This window comes from Triturus cristatus, chromosome 4_1 (assembly GCF_964204655.1).
Source record: "Triturus cristatus chromosome 4_1, aTriCri1.1, whole genome shotgun sequence".
Classification (NCBI taxonomy): Eukaryota; Metazoa; Chordata; class Amphibia; order Caudata; family Salamandridae; genus Triturus; species Triturus cristatus.
In genome coordinates this window covers 251,236,046-251,254,829 of record NC_140585.1, presented here as the reverse complement: position 1 = coordinate 251,254,829, position 18,784 = coordinate 251,236,046, and the positions used below count along the sequence as shown (strand labels likewise).

General features: G+C 47.6%; 1 protein-coding gene across 1 annotated transcript in view; it reads right to left on the bottom strand.

The window, feature by feature from the left end:
• Positions 1–18,784, bottom strand: part of NUP205 (nucleoporin 205) — an 839,084-nt gene that overhangs the window by 721,829 nt on the left and 98,471 nt on the right. Inside the window, exons 7-8 of the mRNA XM_085651995.1 lie at positions 12,742–12,906; positions 6,958–7,133 (exon numbers count right to left, since the gene is read on the bottom strand). Of these exons, the coding sequence (XP_085508121.1) occupies positions 6,958–7,133; positions 12,742–12,906 (341 nt within the window). The remainder of the gene's footprint in view (positions 1–6,957; positions 7,134–12,741; positions 12,907–18,784) is intronic.

Below are 18,784 nucleotides of genomic sequence, written 5' to 3'. Positions count from 1 at the left end.
GACCCATTGGCCCCTGCCCTTCACCTACCTGTAACGCCCCTAAATCTAGTATTTAGGGGCACCCTGAACCTTCCTTCCCCAGATTCCAGATTCCAAACTACAAAGAAGAGCAAGAAGAAAGAAGACCTGCCCTGCAGCTGCTAAAAAGAGGAAGACACCAACTGCTTTGGCCCCAGCCCTACCGGCCTGTCGACCCTCGAACCTGCTCCAACCCGGCATCTCTTGTGGCCAGCAACCTCACAAACCCCGGAGGACCTGGCTACCTCTTGGCTCCAAGCCCCTGGGACTCCCATGAGTAGAGGCTCTACTCAAAACCTATCTCTAATCCCTGGCAGCAGCCCGGAACCGCGAACCCAGCACACTCTGCACCAGCCAAGCCTGGCCAGTGCCGGAGTGAACAAAGACCCTGAGGACGACCCCACGGCGACTGTGACCCTGAGGACGACCCCACGGCGACTGTGACCCCGAGTCCGGCACCCAAGGACCTCCATCGACATTCCTGAAGAAGCCTGCAGCCTCAGAACAAGGTGCCCCCCCCAACTGCAATCAACAGAGGGTAAGATTTCCCGACACCAAAAGGCACCCCTGCACGCGGCGCCCCACGGCCCCCTGTGCCCAATCCCGGGGTACCTACCTATCCTCCAACTACCCAACTTACCTCTCGAAGTGGTGGTGGCACCTGAAGAGTCCTCGTCCCCGAGCTTGCAGTCTTTTTCTAAACCGGAGATTTCCCATTGAAATCAATTGAGCGCCCGAAGGCTCAAAAGCACTCTGCACCCAGCCGCCCGAGTGGCCCTGGCAGTGAAAACTCTACTCTAACCTACTTCCCCACTTGCCCTGAGTAAGTGACCAGGAGCCCAGTTCCCACAGCCGCGTGGCTTGCCAGTCAGCAGCCACCAACCAAGGCCCCCCCTATCCCTCATAGGATAACATTGGGCCTAACTCTCTCTGCACCCGGCCGCCCTAGAGCCGCTGAGGGTGAACCAACTGTACCTACCTGACCCTGGGGGACCCCTGAGTCTATGCCCAGAACCTCAACTCTGCCAGTTGAGTACTTACCCTTAAACCGCAAACTCTATTTTCCTCATAGGGTAACACTGACTGGCTTTTTCCTGAAATTTCTTCTAAGTGTGGACTTTTCAAATATTAGAAAATTCACCAAAAATCAGCCGAGTAACGAAAACGAAATTACTCACCTGCTCTTAGGTGAGCTCCCAGTGCTGGATCTTGGTGCCCAGCACTGACTCTGAAAAATACTTACAACTGTACTTACCCTTAACTCAATTTTCTTCCATACGAAACCATTGACTGTTTTTCTGTGAAATTTCTTCTAAACGTCGATTTCTGCAATCTTTAAATATTCTTCAAAAATCGTATAATATCTGAAAACGTAATTACTTACCTGTTTTGGATAAAGGTCCCAGTACTGAGTCTAGGCACCCAGTACTGGATTACAAAAGTAACGAGAACATACTGTACCTGTAACCTGAATTTTCTTCCATAGGGAATCATTGACTGTTTTCTTTGAAATATTTTTTAAGTGTCAACTTTTAAAATAGCTAAATATTGTTTAAAAATCATTACAGTAATTAAGTCGACTTTCATCACTTGATTCTGAGAACTGACCCAGGACTGAATCTAGGATCCAGTCCTGGAATTCCAAAAGTAATCCTAAAAGTAATCTGTGGCAAATAACATGAAACTTCCAATGAACTCAATGCATTATTGTGTTTAAAATAGTGTTGCCTATTGCAACCACTTGTAACTGTTTACAAAAGTCAATTACATCTTGCAAAAGTATTTATATAAAGCATCTCATTCTGAGAAAGTATATTTTAATTCCAATTGTTGGTTCTAAAATAAAACAAGCATATAATTTTTTTTTATATAAACCATTGGCCTAGAGTTCAGCTATTGAGTGTGTGAGACCATTTGCTGACTGAGTGTGTACAACAAATGCTTTACACTGTCCTCTGATACTGCCTTACTGCTCGACCAAGCTACCACCTTAGAGAGTAAGGTTATATCTAACTTTAGCCTCTGTCAAACCCTTGGGGATTGTGGACTCTGTACACCCTGTACCTATTTGGGAACAGTATATACAGAGCCACTTTCTCACAATTCCCTATTGATTTTTAGGCTGAATTAATGACCTTCCTCCCCAAGCTGTAGCCCTGCACAACAAGCATTCCAAGGGCGACAGCCTCTACTCCAAGAAGAGAAGATAGGTGGAGCTACAGGTTCATCCATCAGCAGCTGACACCTGGTGCCAGGCACCAAGCTGCTCTGGAGAGAAGGCAGCGAGGGGAGGAAGGGGCTCTCAGAGACCATGTGGCATGAGACATCTGGACGACGCCATTTTGAACAAACGCAGAGGCCTGGGCAGGAAGGAGGCAGCAGGGGTAGAGGGGTGATGTGTCGCTGTGTGATAGGGCAAACAGAGACTTCCTGCCAGCTCCCTCCCCATTCTTTAAAAAGAGTCTGCACATGAAAAGGAGCTCTCTCTGGGGTGCGGTCTGCTGAGGACAACTGGTGCTGGAGCCTGGCACAATGGGCAGCTGGAAGGAAGAACCTCCAGACTGGCCCAGGACCCTGACTTGCGCCACAAGGGGAGACCAGGACAAGTGACCAGGAGCCTGGGCCTCTGCGCAAGGAGAAGTGAGGCCCAGGAAGAGAGCCAGGTGAAAAGGCTGGAGCAGGGATCCAGTGAAGACCGCTCCCTGCTGCATTCACCCTCTTGGAGATCAAGAGGGCGAAAGAAAGTGCTCTCAATGGCTGGGGAGCGCCACCAGCAGCAAGAAGAGGCCCGAATGGAACCGATTGGGCGCCTCGGGGCCGAGATACGCCCCACAGAAGGTAAGCAATATTTGACCTCTGCCAGGGCTGACGACGAAGCGCGTGGGGCGCGGCCGCCGGTCCAAGCTGAGCCCCCTGAGTGGGTCTTGTCCCGGGGGCTGCCCCCACCAGAAGATAATCCGGAACTGCCCAGAAGATAATCCGGAACTGCCCCAAACGGGGTGCCAGGAGCTCACCCTGGCCCCCGACGAAAATGGAGAACAGGGAGCGCCGTCGCGCCCCTGGGGAGTGGTGAGAGGGGCCCGGTATCCCAACTCCTGGCCCCGAAGCGAAGTTAAGGAGCGCCGTCGTGCTCCCTGTGAAAATGCCCCCACGGGGTGCCAGGAGCCCACCCTGGCACTCAACGAAAATGGTGATAGGGGAGCGCCGTCGCACCCCGCATGGGAAGAGGGGCCTGGGACCCCCAACTCCACGCCTCGCTGAAGCTAAGTCGGGGAGCGCCGTCGCACTCCACGTGAAGAGGCCGAGTCGTGGAGCGCCGTCTCGCTCCCCGTGAAGATCTCCAGGGGCCTGGGATCCTAACTCTGGGCCCCGATGTGTGTCGCAAGGTGGGGGAGGAGTGCCGCCGCACTCCCCCGCGGCCAGAGAAAGGCAGGGGGGTGGAGGGGAGTGCCGTCGCACTCCTCCGAGGTCCAGTCGGACCGGAGGCAGCCTCATGTCTGCCCGCAGGAGCGGGCAGACCAGAACAAGGATGCCGGCTCCTGCGGCAGCACGCGAGGGTGCTGGCCAGACAAGGAGCCGGCGGGGGCAGATGGGGGTGGACTCCCTGGGCTGCCCTCCAACTCTCTGGCCATGAGGGGGTCTGGGTGGGACCGGACCCTCCACGAAGAAGACATCGGAGCTGGGGCTCGGGTGGGACTGGGCCCCTGAAAATCAGCATGAGCAGCTGGGGGTGGGCTACCCGAGCTGCATCACTCACCTGGGGGTCCGGGTAAGACCGGACCCTCCAACGAAGGAAAGACACGGCCGGAGACCCACAGCGCAGCTCTCCCTGCACAGCGGGGGAGCCGCTGCTATGATATTCACGGGGCTGGATGAATAGCCGCATAATGCTTTGCAGGCCCGAGCCAGCCTGCAAGAAAACACCTGTTTTTTTCTGCGTGTGGTGGGCCCAGGAGGACGGGGTTACCACGAGAGGTGTGCCAAGGTGCAGGGGGAGCTGCAGGAGCAACGCAGTCTTCCCTAGCATGAAGGAAGAAAGTCCCTCCCTAAGTCTCTGGGGACTTATATAAAAACCCCTCAAGGGCTCAGCCAGCAATCTGTAACGCCCTGAACGTCTCAGGATCGTTTAACAGACACGACAATGAGGACGCAACCACTTGTGAAGGGTTAGTTCTTTTAATGAAGGCAAATAAAATACAAAGAACAAACAAAAGTTATAGTCACTGGAATCCTCCAGGCTAAGTACGTTACCAGCCCACAGCACGGATGGTCCTAACCGTCCTCTGCATATACGCCGATCCCGGCGTATGCCAACAGAGGGCAGAAATGAAATGGCCGACAATGCCAATCGGTAGGCTGTGAGGGGCACGAAGAGTGTTGGCGAGAATCGAGGAGTCAGGGAAACACCCAGCCGGGGTCTCTACCTGAAGGGAGCAGCCGCTCAACCTCTTCCTCAGACTGCACCGGGACGCGGAGTCACCTCCTGGTGATGCGTCACCGATACCCCAATCACAAGCAAGAAGACTGAACCGAGAGCAGCCGCTCGATCGATCCTGTGGACTTCCGAGTCTGTAACGCGGCAAACACCTCCTGGTGTGCGTTACAGCTGGCAGTCCCTGTGTCTCTGGTCGGGCTGGGAGTTACGACTCCAACCAGCAAAAGCGCCACTGCGCTTGGACTCAGCCGAGTCAAAAAGCGAAGCTCAATGGTTGACCGGTAGAGCTTCCGGGTCCTTCACAGGTGACGATGGGGCAAGACACGGCCCAGGGAGTAACGACTCGACCTACCTCCGTTCTTGCCTTACTGGAGCACCACTCCGGAACACTGCTCTTCACGAAGCAGGTACGTCGGTGTAAACACAATATCCGACAGCCTTGTACCTCCCGGTTCCTCCCTTTATAGGGCGTGTTTTCCTTGAGTTATGTAACAGCTCTCCTGTTTACATAAGGGCGTGTTTCCCTTGAGTTATGTAACAGCTCTCCTGTTTACATAAGGGCGTGTTTCCCTTGAGTTATGTAACAGCTCTCCTGTTTACATAAGGGCGTGTTTCCCTTGTATGACAGGAATTCTTGACACAATCCAAACGTTCTGAGGCTGGAACATTTGCTCTGCAGTTGGGGGTGCGTTAGGGACTGCACCAAGGTATGCAGGTCTGAGTTGGGGATGTATGGAGAAGGGCATACCCTGAAGGTGAAGAGATGCAAGAGATGCAAGTGCATGAGAAGTGCATTTACCAATGTTATTTCTTTTAGAGGTACTGAAAGTCACATGTGTTATGTGAAATACCTGTGTACGGTTAAGTCATAAGCCAAGTGGGGTTATGTTGCTGGACATTCCTGCTAACGTGTCTGGCTGTATTTGTGTAATCCTGTGTTTTTAACTGTGATGCCTTGTAGGGGCTTTAATTGCAATGCATTATAATGGTTACCATCTATGATAAGTACCTCATTTAAGTGATGCCCAAACATGTATTCTTGCGTTAGGGGAGGAACAACCCAGACTGTTAGCCACAAGATGTAGAGGTGTATACTGCATGGTCAGTATGAGATGCTCAGTCAGGGGTATGTGTCCCCAGGGCAGGTATACCTATTTTTATTTTTTTTGTGGAAAGTTTTATTTGGTACAGTAGGCATTACACAAATACATGACCTGTACAAGGTTAGCTTCCATCCGCACTAATACTTCTTTGACATTTGGAATGAAGTAGTTATACATGACCTTCGGGGGGGAATCCCCGCGACATTACCTCACAATAACCCCGACGCCCTCCACCCCAAACCTTCAAATCAGACATTTGAATCGCATCCACTCTCGGCGGTTCACATATATACCCTCTGAATTTATTCCAACTTCCCCAGATTATTTCCCATTTTTGAGGACATCCCCGATGCACATATAACGCCCTTCCCGCCACCATTGTTTCATCCAGGTCCCTACACCATTCCTGCAGCGTAGGAGACTCATCCGACCCCGATCTCCTCGCAATATTCCTTTTAGCAAACATGATTCCCAGTGTTACCCAGTCCTGTGTTGGGTGGGTTAGGTAATTTGGTTCCCAAATATTCAATAAGCACCGTTTCGGCTCCGGAATCAACGATTCTCCGACAGTTTGTGACACAGTTCTCATTGTCTTGACCCAGTACGCCCTGATCTTCAGACATTCCCATATAGTATGGTAGAAGGTACCCTCCTCACCACAGCCCCGCAGACAGAATTGATGTACAGCCAGCCCTATTTTGAAGAGGGTCAACTCTGGTGTAGTACGTGCGGTGAAGTATTTTGAGTTGTATCAACCGCAAGAGCCAGTAAGCATTAGACTGCCATGCAACGCTACTCTCTGAGACTCAAGCACTACACTAGGGTGTTTGGTTCCCAGTGAAGGACAAATGTGACATGTTATTTGTGCAGGCCTCACAGATACTGCCTTGTTTTGCAACAGGTATATTATATAAAGAGCCAACTTCCTACACAAATGGCACATTAAAAAATATGTGCAAATCATACTTTTTTGGTACATTAAGGATGCCACTCTTGAATGTGACTCTTAATCATAAAATTATTAATACGAGAGTAGGGGTTGTCCCAAAAAGTGGGAAAAAGTGTGGAATCAATGGGAGACATACAGGAATCCTTGAGGGAGGCGAGAGATGGAGGGAGATTAGGGCACCAAGACTGGAGGGGGTGTATTTCTATGTCGAGTATGTTTAATAAAAAGATTTTAAAAAAGACTGGAGGGGGTGAGTAGACATAGAAAGCTAGACTTGATCCGCTGGGATTGTCGTAATAAAATATTACAGACTATGATGTAAGGGCGGACGCATATGTATTGACGGACATCTGTTAAAGTAATGCTGTACATTATCACGGACATATGTTTAATAAAAAGATGATAAAAATATTAAATCATAGTGATCAATAATACGTTATGTGCATACCAACCTTCATTGGCATCAATGCCAAAAAATCAGTGATGAGGCTGTGGATTCTGCGTATGTAGAATTCCTCCTGAAAGAAGCTTTCTGCGCTCACCACAGAATCTGTCAGGAAGAGGAAGGAGTTGCCTCGGATAGCATATTCCACCATTGTCTCATCAGCTTCTGTGAATTCTGCAAGAGCTGAGAAGTACAGTGTCACATTAATGCCTTACTTCAGTGAAATCTTGTATGTTAAGCTTGAAGGCAACAAAGTAACAGTAAGCAAATCATTCCTTATGCTATAGCATATTTAACACTGCCACCTAACAATAAGTAGTCTGTGTATTTTGGCTTTTCATTCATGTTCTGGTCTACACTAGAGCTTCAATGTTCAGAATTACCTCAAAGAAAGTGTCTTTTCAAAACATTCCCAACACGTTTCTCGAAACCATCATGGATAAAAATGCCTAGAGACTGAATCAGTATTTTATAAACCGTGAAAAGTGTTTTATGGCTTTGCTTTATATTTTGTGTACCACTGACATATTAAACTGATTTTATAAATAAAAACAAGACTGGGGAACCATATGAAGTCCATTGAAACTCACCACGTCAGACATACAACCAGGTGTTAAGCACAGTAAAACATTCTGACTCTCAAACTCACTCCAGTCAGGATTCATATTCAGCACAGAGGACACCAAAACAGAGTGGGGGCACTACAGAAGCAGCCAGTTGTGCCTGTCCCTCCACCAACCTTTGTGCTAAACCCGGCCATACCTTAACCAATGCAAGTACCACTGTGGTCTGTCCATGCCCCAGCACGGCCAGGGACCAGGTGAGTGAACAGAAGATTAAGGAGGTTGAGTTAAAGGGTGTTGGTCGCTCTTGACTTCACGAGGAAGGATGCGTTTAAGTGTGGTTTGCTGTGGTGGGCATATCTTGTACATTCATGTGACTGAATTCAGGGCAATATTGACTCGCCTAACACTGTGCTATCCTCCGAAACACCGTCTGTGGATATGAGTGCAATCCAACTAGAAAGGGAGCTTGAAAGATTAACGCTCTCGCATTCATTAACTGGACACTTAGTATGTTCAAATTATTTGCAGCAAAGTAGAACTCTTCTTGGAATCAATTGGCAAAGTAGAAAAGAAAGAAGGCTACATGTCAAGTCATTTGAATAGAGCAGTTCTGGGTATGAGAAGCATTCTATTCCGGTTATCTTTTTGAATATATTATTTTCGGAACCTAAGGCCGGATGTACTAAGACTGGATTTCCAAAAGCGGGTGCATCACCTTTTGCAAATCAAATCGGATTTTTAACCGACCTATTTATCAATAGGTTGGTTTGAAAAATAGGCAAAAGGAGGGTGCAGTGGGGATGGAGGAGGGTTGGAGGTCACAGAACAGCCTGCTGAATTAATATTTATGGAACATGTTGCAATTTGTTACACTTCGCAATTGGCTACAATAAGAGATGCTGGCCTGCAGGGAACAGTCCACCACCATTTCTGTAACTGCATTTCAAAATGTACTCTCCGGGTGAAAGCAGCCCAATTTCATTAGGGCAACTCACATGTATTTATTTTATTTTTGTAAAGAAAGTTTGCCATTTTAAAAAACTTCAGGCACAGTTGGCAGTGGTCCCCTGGACCACTGCCTACTCACCCCAATTCGGTAGAGGGTGGAAACCCTATTTTGTGATTTGGAAAAAACTTTTCTAAATTGAAAAATGGGTTTAATACATCAGAAAAATGGATACTGTGGCACAAACTTTATGATTTTGCAAATCACAGAGCTTGTGAGCAAACATCTCTGAGCGCATCTGCTCCTATGTTCTTTGTAGTTTGCATAAAGGTATGTCCTTTTATCAGCCAGAAATTCATTATTAATCTGTCTAAGTGTTTGGAGTCAAGAAGCAGCTTTGGTGTGGTGACTACAATCTGTGAAAGAATTGGCTGCTGCTGTAATCCACACCCCTCAAACTCTGAATAGGAGCAACTCTGTTGCGTTTTAGAGATTTTGGTGCCTAGTAGTTTGCACAGAGGTATAGACACAATACAAATTCAGAAATAATTAATGATAAACTGCCTCTCATGAAACTTGTGATAAATTGTGAAAAAGGAAGATGCACCAGTGTAGTCCTGTTCTATGTTTACTCCACATATAACACCCAACATAGACACCTTAACGCACCTGACACTTCAAGACTCTAATATGGGACTAGAATCGGGGGCATCACTCTGCTATGGAGTACATCTTTTCTCAAAGATCAACAGCCCCAAAAATCAGGCAACACCCTTCTATTGCCTTACATCATGATTTTTTCAAGGCTCTGCATTGTCCAAAATTCACTGACATCTTTGTAGAACCTTAAGTCAGATTTCAGAAATACACAGAATACATATACATCTTGTAGGAAAGTGGGTTTCTGTTGCAGTAACCCCCCCCCCACACTTTTTGCCAGACTACCGATGCACTTTGACTTGATGTGCCCTGGGTCCCTGCCAATCAGGTTCCCAGGGCCTGTGTTCTTTCCCCAAAACTAACCCAATTGGCATCTCTAGCCACAGGTCAGCCCCTGGTAAATGGTACCACAGGTATCAGGGCACTGAGACCAGGGAAGACCTCTAAGGGCTGCAGCACTTATTGTGCCACCCTTAGAGGCCCTGTACCTTTTCACACACACACTGCCTTGGCAGGCTGTGTGTTTTGGTGCAGAACAAAGTGAAGAGTCGACATGGCACACATCCCTGTGTGTCATGCCTACCATCCACTGCCCTGGCATGGATCAGTCACCCCTCTAGCTGGGTGTCCTATGCCAGTGGTGAGGGTACAGGTGCATGAGCCCCGAACCCCTACAGTGTCTAAGTCCATTCTTAGACATTGTAAGTGCAGTGCTGCCACTAGGAGTATATGGTGCTGGGAGCTTGTCATTACTAACTCCACAGCACCATAATGGCAACACTGAAAACTGACAAGTTTGGTATCAAACTTCTCAGCACATTAAACCTACACTGATGCCAGGGTGGGATTTAATGAAAAATGCACACAGAGGGCATCTTTGACATGCCCCCTGAAAAACGACAAGCGTCTGGTGGGTTCCCTGACTGGTACACACCAGCCTGCCATCTCGAGACATGTTTCTGGACCCCTAGGGTGGGAGCCTACACTCCCTGAGCCCAGAAACAAAGCCTTTCCTGGGAGGAGGTGTTCACACCTCCCCAGGCCAGGAAGAGCCATCTGTGGTAGGGGAGGTTCAAAGGCCTGGCAGCCTTTGTAATGCGACCCCCAGCCTCTCATGCTATCAGGAGCAGCCCCCTTCCTGTCTCCCCTCCTTTTCGGCAGGAAGACAGGTGGGGAAAAACTAGCCAGCCCAGGAGGTGTGCCCACCTCTGCCAACTCCACCCCTCAGGTGGGAGAGGCGAGGTGAAGCCCACTCTCCAGTGTTCGCCATCTTGCAGATGGCAGGCACGCCCCAATCAGGACTAGGGATTGTGCTCACTCCCCCACGTGGGGTGAGCACACCAAGGGTGTAGTCACCCTAAGGTCAGTAGCCCATTGGCTACTGACCTCAAGACCCCTAAAACGCCCCCTAAATACAGTATTTAGGGGGCAGCCCTGAACCAAGAACACAGATCCAGGCAAGAAAGAAAATAAGGACTGAAGAGCCGTGCAGAGCTAACAAGAGGACGACGCCCACTGACTTGGCCCCAGCCCTACCGGCCTGTCTCTCCCTTGAACCTGCTCCTGCAAAATCAGTGTGTCCTGCAGCCAGCAACCTCAAGAACCCCAGAGGGCCTGCCTGCCTTCACTTCTAAAGACTGCATCTCCCATGAACACCGGATTTGTTCAAACTGCAGCTCCTGGCACTAGCCAGAGACCGCGAATCCAGCCCACTCTGCACCTGCCGAACCCGGCCCGAGCTAGAGTGGAAAAACACGACGAGGAGGTCACCCCGGCAATCCTGACGAAGAAACGGCGACCCCTGACCTGCCTCAAGCCTCCAGCCGACGCCTGCAACCTAAATCCAGAAGGCCCCCTTCCCTAACGACGACCAGGAGCTGGTAAGAAGATCCAACCCCAAAAGGCACCCCTGCACCAGACACCCCATGGCCTTGTGTGCCCAAACTGACGGTGCTTAACCAACCCTTGACTTCCTAACTTCCCTCTCCAAGTGGTGGTCGCACCCAGAAGTCCTTAGTCTCCCTGCCTGCAAACCGGAGGTTCTCAACAGACAACAACAGGGCACCCGAAGTCGAAACTGCACTCTGCACCCGGCCGCCCCAGTGCCCTGAGGGTGCACCTTTTGTGCTACTTTGTTTCCCCATTTGCCTTGACCTTAACCCTAGGAGCTTTGCTCCCACAAGCCAGTGGCCTGCTTCCCAGCAGCCACCAACCGAAGGCCCCCTATCCCCAATTGGATAACATTGGGCCTCAACACTCTGCTCCCGGTCGCCCTAGTGCCGCTGAGGGTGCAACAACAGTGCATCACTGACCCTGGGGGACCCCTGAGTCTAACCCCAGAACCTTATCTCCCAGTTGATTACTTACCTGTGAATAGTTAACTTGTTTTTCCTCCATAGGATAACATTGACAATTTTCTTCCAAAATGTTTCCAAGTGTGGAGTTTTGAAAACTAAAGATATTCTTAAAAAAAAAAAAAAAATCGCACAAATAACCAACACATATTCACTTACCTGTTTACAGGAAATGTCCCAGTGCTGAATCCAGGTATCCAGCACTGAGTAAGAAAAGTAACTTGCAAAGTAACTTACCTGTAATTTACTGAAAAAGCCTATTCATTTCAATGCACTGTTTTTCTTCCAAAAAACGACTAAGTGTGGAGTTTTGAAATCTAAAAATATTCTTTAAAAGTCATGCGAATAACCAAAACATAATTAGTTACCTGTTTCCAGGAAATGTCCCGGTGCTGAATCTAGGTATCCAGCACTGAGTTAGAAAAGTAACGTAAAAAGTAACTCACCTGTAATTTACTGAAAAAGTCTATTCATTTCAATGTACTGTATTTGCGAAGTGTTGCAACCTACTGCATCATCCCCTGTAAATCAAAGTACAATTGCTACTGCATTTTCAAACTGTTCTATATCCAGTAACTTATTACTGAAAAGTGTTCAATGCTTACCTGTGCCAGGTTTGCTTGGTTCTAAAAATAAAACAGTATATATTTTTATGCAAACACAATTGGCCTACAGTTCAGTTATTCAGTGTGTGAATTCATTTGCTGACTGAGTGTGTATATCAAATGCTGAACACTGTCCTCTGATACTGCCTTATTGCTTGACCACTCTACCACAATTAGAGAGTAAGGTTCTATCTAACTTTAACCTCTGCCTACCTCTGGGGTCACTTGGACTTTATACACACTATACCTCATTTTGGTGTAGTACATATAGAGTCAGTTTCTTACACATCTATTTAGGTGTTTCCACGCATCAAGCTAGCTGCCTACTCTAACACACTCACAGAATCTCTTTCCCGCTTACAGGGCTGCCTCCTCAATGGATCACTGGCAAAAAAAGGCACAAGGAACCAACTTGAACTGCTACACCAATCATTAGTCGCCATCCAATTGAAAACTCCAATTAACATCTATCCATATAGAAGGCTCCCTTTTCTAGGTTCAAAATCTCTGGATTAGAACACGGTTGCTCTAGCCTTCCCTAGAAGCAGAAGAACACACCCTAATTACATAGTTATAGTTACTGAACACCCTTGCAGACCATCCTGGCCAACTGTTTGCTCCTTTAAATCAGAATCAAAGTACATTTTTAAAACCTCTTACCTCCAATTTCAGGAAGTTGTGATATTCCCCGTAGAGTCAATGCCCATGCTAATCTAACTGTGGCTTGTAGTCCAGGAAGTTTCCAAGGCTGAGTGTCTTGAAGCCGGCAGTGAATGGATGCAATATACTGCCGGTCGGTAAATACTGGTAGCTGGTGCATTAAATCTGAGAATAGAATAGAAATAAAAGTGTCAGAGGTGCGAGATCTCAGGAAAAAAAAGAATATATTTAAAAACTGTACACTGAATTTAAGGCTAATAAATACTTTCAAGCAGAGGCAAGTACAGAAATAACTTCAAAAGGCAGGGGTATTTAGGAACTTTACCAGGTTATCTTTGAAGGCACTTCGCCTCCCCCTTCTGTGGTACAGTCACATGTTTTCATTTTTTAGGTCTCACCTAGGTAGAACATGCACTCTCTCTTTCGAGGCATGTTGTACCCACAATGTGAGCTTCAAGCACCTCCCATCTTTTCCAATCATTCCGGTTAGTGTCCTTCGTAAATGTCTGCTTGTGTTTGGTTAATATGCTCAATTAGTCTGGCCTTTTGGTGTTTCAGATCCTCCCAGGAGACTGCTCCTGTTACATGTAGTCTTACTCTTTTTTTTTTTAATGTATCTTTCTTTAAGCGTGCTATTCTTTATTTTGCTTTGGCTCGTAATTTTGGATTGTACTGATTTGGGGATTTTCGACTTTTGTTTTATCAGTACGGCGCCAGCTTCACAGACACCGCGCTTCAAGTGTCTGAGAACATTTGCATTTTACAACCAGTAGCGTGTTTGTAAACAAACTTTACCACTTTTGTTTCTTCAACACGGTGCCTACTTCATGGACGTCTTGCTGCATTTTTCATTTTATTTTTCTTCCAAGGACGTAGCTGTGTGCTTTTGGAGTCATCGCACCTGCTTTCATGTTTCACCATCGCCTGGCTGCTGGAAAGGGGGTAAAGAAATTCTGTAACAGCTTCTCCCCGAGCCAGGTCTCTCTCCACATCAGCACATTATGTTCGTTGTGGGTGCCATGATCCTGGGAAGCAGCTTTAGGTGAAGGCCAATGCAACCACTCCCTCTCCTGAATTTCTTTTTCCTCATTGCTGGCTTGTTAAATGCGTTTTAAAAATTTTCAACCAGGGAGGGAGCAGGGAGGCTCCTGGGGGTCTTGGCGTCTCCAAAGTTAGTGGGGGGACTGATCTGATGTCCTGGAGCACGGTGATCTCCTAGGCAGCAGTTGAGTCTGTGGACCTGGTGGTCAGCAGATCAGTGAACCGTAAGTTGCAGTTGGTGCCAGCAGACTGCAGGCAAGTGGCTCCTCCACTTTAAGGCTTTTGGAGGATGCAAAGCTGCAGGACGAGTCGAGTCTTTACAATTGTTGAGATAGGAGCAGGCATGCAGGGTTTGGCGCCAAGTCCACAGTTAGTCCACAGTTCTTGCGTTCGACTCTTCTTTGTACTTCTTCTTTAGTCAGGCGAATCGGCCTTCCTGTTGTCAGGGGAGCACCTAAGTACTGAATTTAAAGGAATGAAGGGTAGTAGCCAATGGGCTACTTATCCATGGGTGGGATCACAACACCCCCTATAACTACTTCCTGTAGGGAGTGAGCATAACCCTTTCCCAGAATTCCTAATTCCACTAAAAACAAGATAGTATTATCCTTTCATGGAGCACATCTGGCAGCCCACCGTAGGGCTCCGGCTAGCCTGGTAGTGCAACACGCTTACTAGCATAACTAATTTCCCGTCGGTCCTGTTGCTAAATGGGCCTCAGGGCTGGGGGTGGCATCTCCCAGGTCTGGGGGAAGCCAGGGTCACAAATCGAAGGTGATAGAAGGTTTGAAACCCCTGGCCTTGATATGCTAAATCAAGTCAATTTAATGATATGCTAAATCACTAGCCATCGGGTTAGAGGTGGTGGGAACCCCTTTCTCCGGAGCAGGCACGGTTTCTGGCCTCAGAGCGTGGGCTCTCACCTGCAGGTCTGTTGTAGCTGGCTGGATGATACCAGTCAGCCAGCACACTAGGTAACAGTAGTTTTTTCAGGGGCACCTCCAAGGTGCTCTTTGGGTGCATGCCATAAAATCTTGTAATGACAACTGTACAGATTTATTAATACAAGGTGTTTGATGCCAGACACCATAGGTTTCAGTAAAGCCGTGATGTAGCTGGGGAACTTGTAAGGACCAGTGCCCAGTACATGTACTCAGGATTTCTTCCCTGTTCACCTGTACCATCTAGTAATTGAACTAAACAACACAGGGGCATTTCTGCTGATGCAGATATGCCCTCATATATACAATACCCTGCCTTAGGGCTACAAGGCCTGCTGTAGGGGTGACTTCCGTATATTCCATGCAGTGACTTTGGCATGGAACACACCGAGTGTGCCATGTCGTGTTTTCACTCATGGTTTGCACCATGACATGCAGTCTGCAATAGCAGATGGCATGAAAGTTGCATGGGGTCCCTTAGGGTGGCATAATACATGCTGCAGCCTTTAGGGAACCTCTTTGGAACCTATGCCCTGGGTTCCATTTGCTAAAGACTTACAGGGATGCCAAAGTGGGTGCCCATTGTGGGACAATTACATCCACTTTACCTTGTTTTAGGGAAAGAGCACTGGCCCCTGGTTAGCAAGGACCTAGTGCACATAAGTTGAAAAACAGCATTAGGGGCAGAAAAGTCGGGGTGACCATGACAAACAGGGGCAATTTTCTACCCAACCCCACCCCAAACGAAAGAGGATGAGACTACCCTTTCCTGAGAGAGCCTTTATTGTCCAAGTAGAAAAACCTGGAAAGACATCTGCATTGATTTGGTCAGTCCCAGGTCTGTGTTCCACTGTAAATTCCATTTCATGTAAGCAGAAGGACCACCAACAATTTTGGGTTTCCCCCTTCATTTTAATCAGCCATCTGAGATGCCTGTGGTCAGTTTGAACAAGGAAGTGGGTCTTAAACAGGTAGGGTCTCAACTTCTTCAGGGACCAAACCACAGCAAAGGCTTTCCTACCAATGGCTCTCCAACTCTGTTCTCTGGGGAGTAAACTCCTGCTAATAAAAGCCAAAGACTGGTCTTGATCATCATCATTCATTGTTCTGGGATAGAACAGCCCCTATCCCACGTTCAGAGGCATCAGTCTGCATAATGAACTGTGTTGTATAATCTGGAGTTTTTAGAAGGGGTGCTGAACAAATTTCTCCCTTCAGAGTGTCAAAAGCCTTTAGACAGCTTACTGTACAGTGTACTGGAGGTCAGTTCAGTGAGAGGTGCCACAATGGTGCCATACCCCTTCACAAAACTGCTGTAGTACCCATTCAAGCCAAGGAATGCCGTGACTGGAATCTGGGTTGTTGGAGCGTCAGAGTCCAGAATAGTCTGGATCTTGGGCTGTAAAGGTTGAACTTGTCCTCCACCGACAAGGCGGCCCAAGTATACACCAGAGCCCTGCCCTATCTGACAGTTGCTTGCTATGATAGAGAGTCCTGCATGTTACAAAGCCTCAAGGAGCTTTCCAAGGTGGATCAGGTGATCCTTCCAAAAGAAACTATGGACAGCAATTTCATCAAGATATGCTGCACTAAAAGTCTCCAGCCCATCCATGACTTTGTTCACCAGCCTTTGGAAAGTTGCAGGAGCATTATTTAAGCAAAAGATTGATAATTCCCATCTGTTGTGGGTACCACTTACAGGGGTGTCAAAGTGGTTGCCAATTGTGTGACAATTAGACCATGTTACCTTGTTTTAGGGAAAGAGCAGTGAAACTGGGGGCTGGTTAGCAGGGACCCAGTGCACATCAGTCAAAAAACATTGGTACCACTGGCAAAAAAGTGGGGGTGACCATGACAAAAATTGGCACTTTTCCTACAGTTATAAGCAACTGGGGCACTTGGTGTGTGCTACAGCCAAACCAACAACGAACTGACACCGAACATCAACGATTTTGGTCAAGGAAATGCGCAGTTTCTGTCAGGCTTGTTTGTAATTTATCCTGACCCTCCCAATACCCATAGTTTCTCTGTGAATGCCCTCTAGCTGCCCTTGGGTAATCTCAAATTCAAAATTTGGAAAGGTTACCTGGAGAGGATTCCCTGCATTCCATTACTGTTGGAATTATACTCCTAGTCCAGAGACATTGTGGTTTGAAACCCTAGTCACTGCCCCAGTCTGGTGAAGTAGTGAACTGATTATTGGGCTTCCTGGTGCCAGTGTGTGTGCCCATAGATCTGTGGATTCCTGTGCCACCTGAACACCTTGAACTTGACTTGTTGGGTTCGAAGACACAACCCCACATCACACCATACCTCTATTCATGCCCCTACCAGGGGCATTGTGAACTAAAGGTCTATCCAGCCACTTTCCCACCGAGCAGTAATATTACTTCCGGAAGGCAGGGCTTCTTCAAACCCATCATATGTGCAGGCCAGCAGCATGGACATGACTGCTGGAAATAACACTTTAACACCTGCCTGACTGCATGCGCTCCGTGTTACACACTTTACTGTTTCACTGCTGCTAAGAATAACTCCATACTGTAGAAACTTTTGCTATTATAAAAACCTGTAGTAATGTTGAAATTGTGTGTTTTTATTAGAATCTGCTTGCATTTGACACCTTTTATCTCTTTTAAAATATGCTAGGGGCTTGATCCACGTTTTAACATTCTGGTTACTGAACACATTGTGTTCCTTGGGCTCTTTTCTCCTCCCTTGCAACTTCGGAAAGCAAGGATTCATCAAACCCACCATATGTGCAGTCCAGCGGCGCAGATGCGTGCCACCCGCATGCCAAGGCAAGCTTGTCAGCGCCCATCCGTGGCCAGCGCTAGCCCCCCTGCCTGTTTAACACAAGATAATTCGCTCTCTTCTTACTTCTTAAAAATGTTTATGAATAAAGTTCCCCACTGCACACATTGTACCCCTTCCACTTAAAGGGACCATTGTCTTGTATTTCCTGCAAAGGCAAGTTTGGTCAATATTATAAGCCATCTTTTGCTGCCACTTCTGCTTCCACACTGGTCATGAAATTCATCACAGGTGGGCTCATTAATGCACTCTCCCTTAGTAAACAAACAGAAGAAGTTCACAATTTGATCATTTATCTTCACCTTGATTTCCTATTCATTACAGAATCTTGGCTCAAACCATGGTGTAACCCTGATATTGCCACTGCTCTTCCGTCGGGTTACACGATCCTCAGAAGAGACCGCGCTGAAGGTCGCGGAAGAAGCTTAGCCATCATCTTCTGCAACGCCTACCAATGTAGGTTGGCTCCCTTAATGGAGCCGAAAACCTAAGATTTTTTTCAAGATCAGTTCCTCCCAGTCCTTCGCCAGCTGCTTACTATACCACCGCCAATGAATGTCACTACCCTTGGTGATTTTAACTATCATTATGATGTCACAGAAACCTCCAAAGTAACAAACCTTAGAGAAACTCTAAGTAAAGGCCTTCCTCAATTAGTGGTCCCACAGACAGTGGGGCATGTCCTTGATGGAGTCTGTACCAATTAGCCTCTATTAGTTCTCGAGAAACCAATAACCCAATTATGTTCGGATCATTGTTTCGCCCTCTTTAAATTACTGATCAATATTCCTATCCCATCCATCTCCCCTGCTGATCTCAGCCTCCCCTCACCTTGCATAAATGGAGAAAGATGACGAATCCTAATCTTAAACACCCAGCTAGCAATCACCTCTCCTTCCCTCACAGGAACATTACCGGACAACCTTAATTTATTCACCCACTGGATTATGAACACAGCCAATGAATTAGCGCCTCTCGCTCGCCCCTGCAAACGCTGTTCAATTATCTACGCACCCTATGAAAGCCCCATTACAAAAAAACTAGCAAACCCCTCAATACTGTCCATCTTAGGCCCATTTCCCGCCTTGTTGACCAAACTGCTGGGGGAAAAAATTGTAAATGGACAATTCAGTTCGTTCCTAAAAAACTCCAACTCACTACATGCCTGCCAATCAGGGTTCAGACCTTATCACTCTATGAAGCCTGCCCTACTAGAGGTATGCGAGACCATCAAAATGACCTTGGAC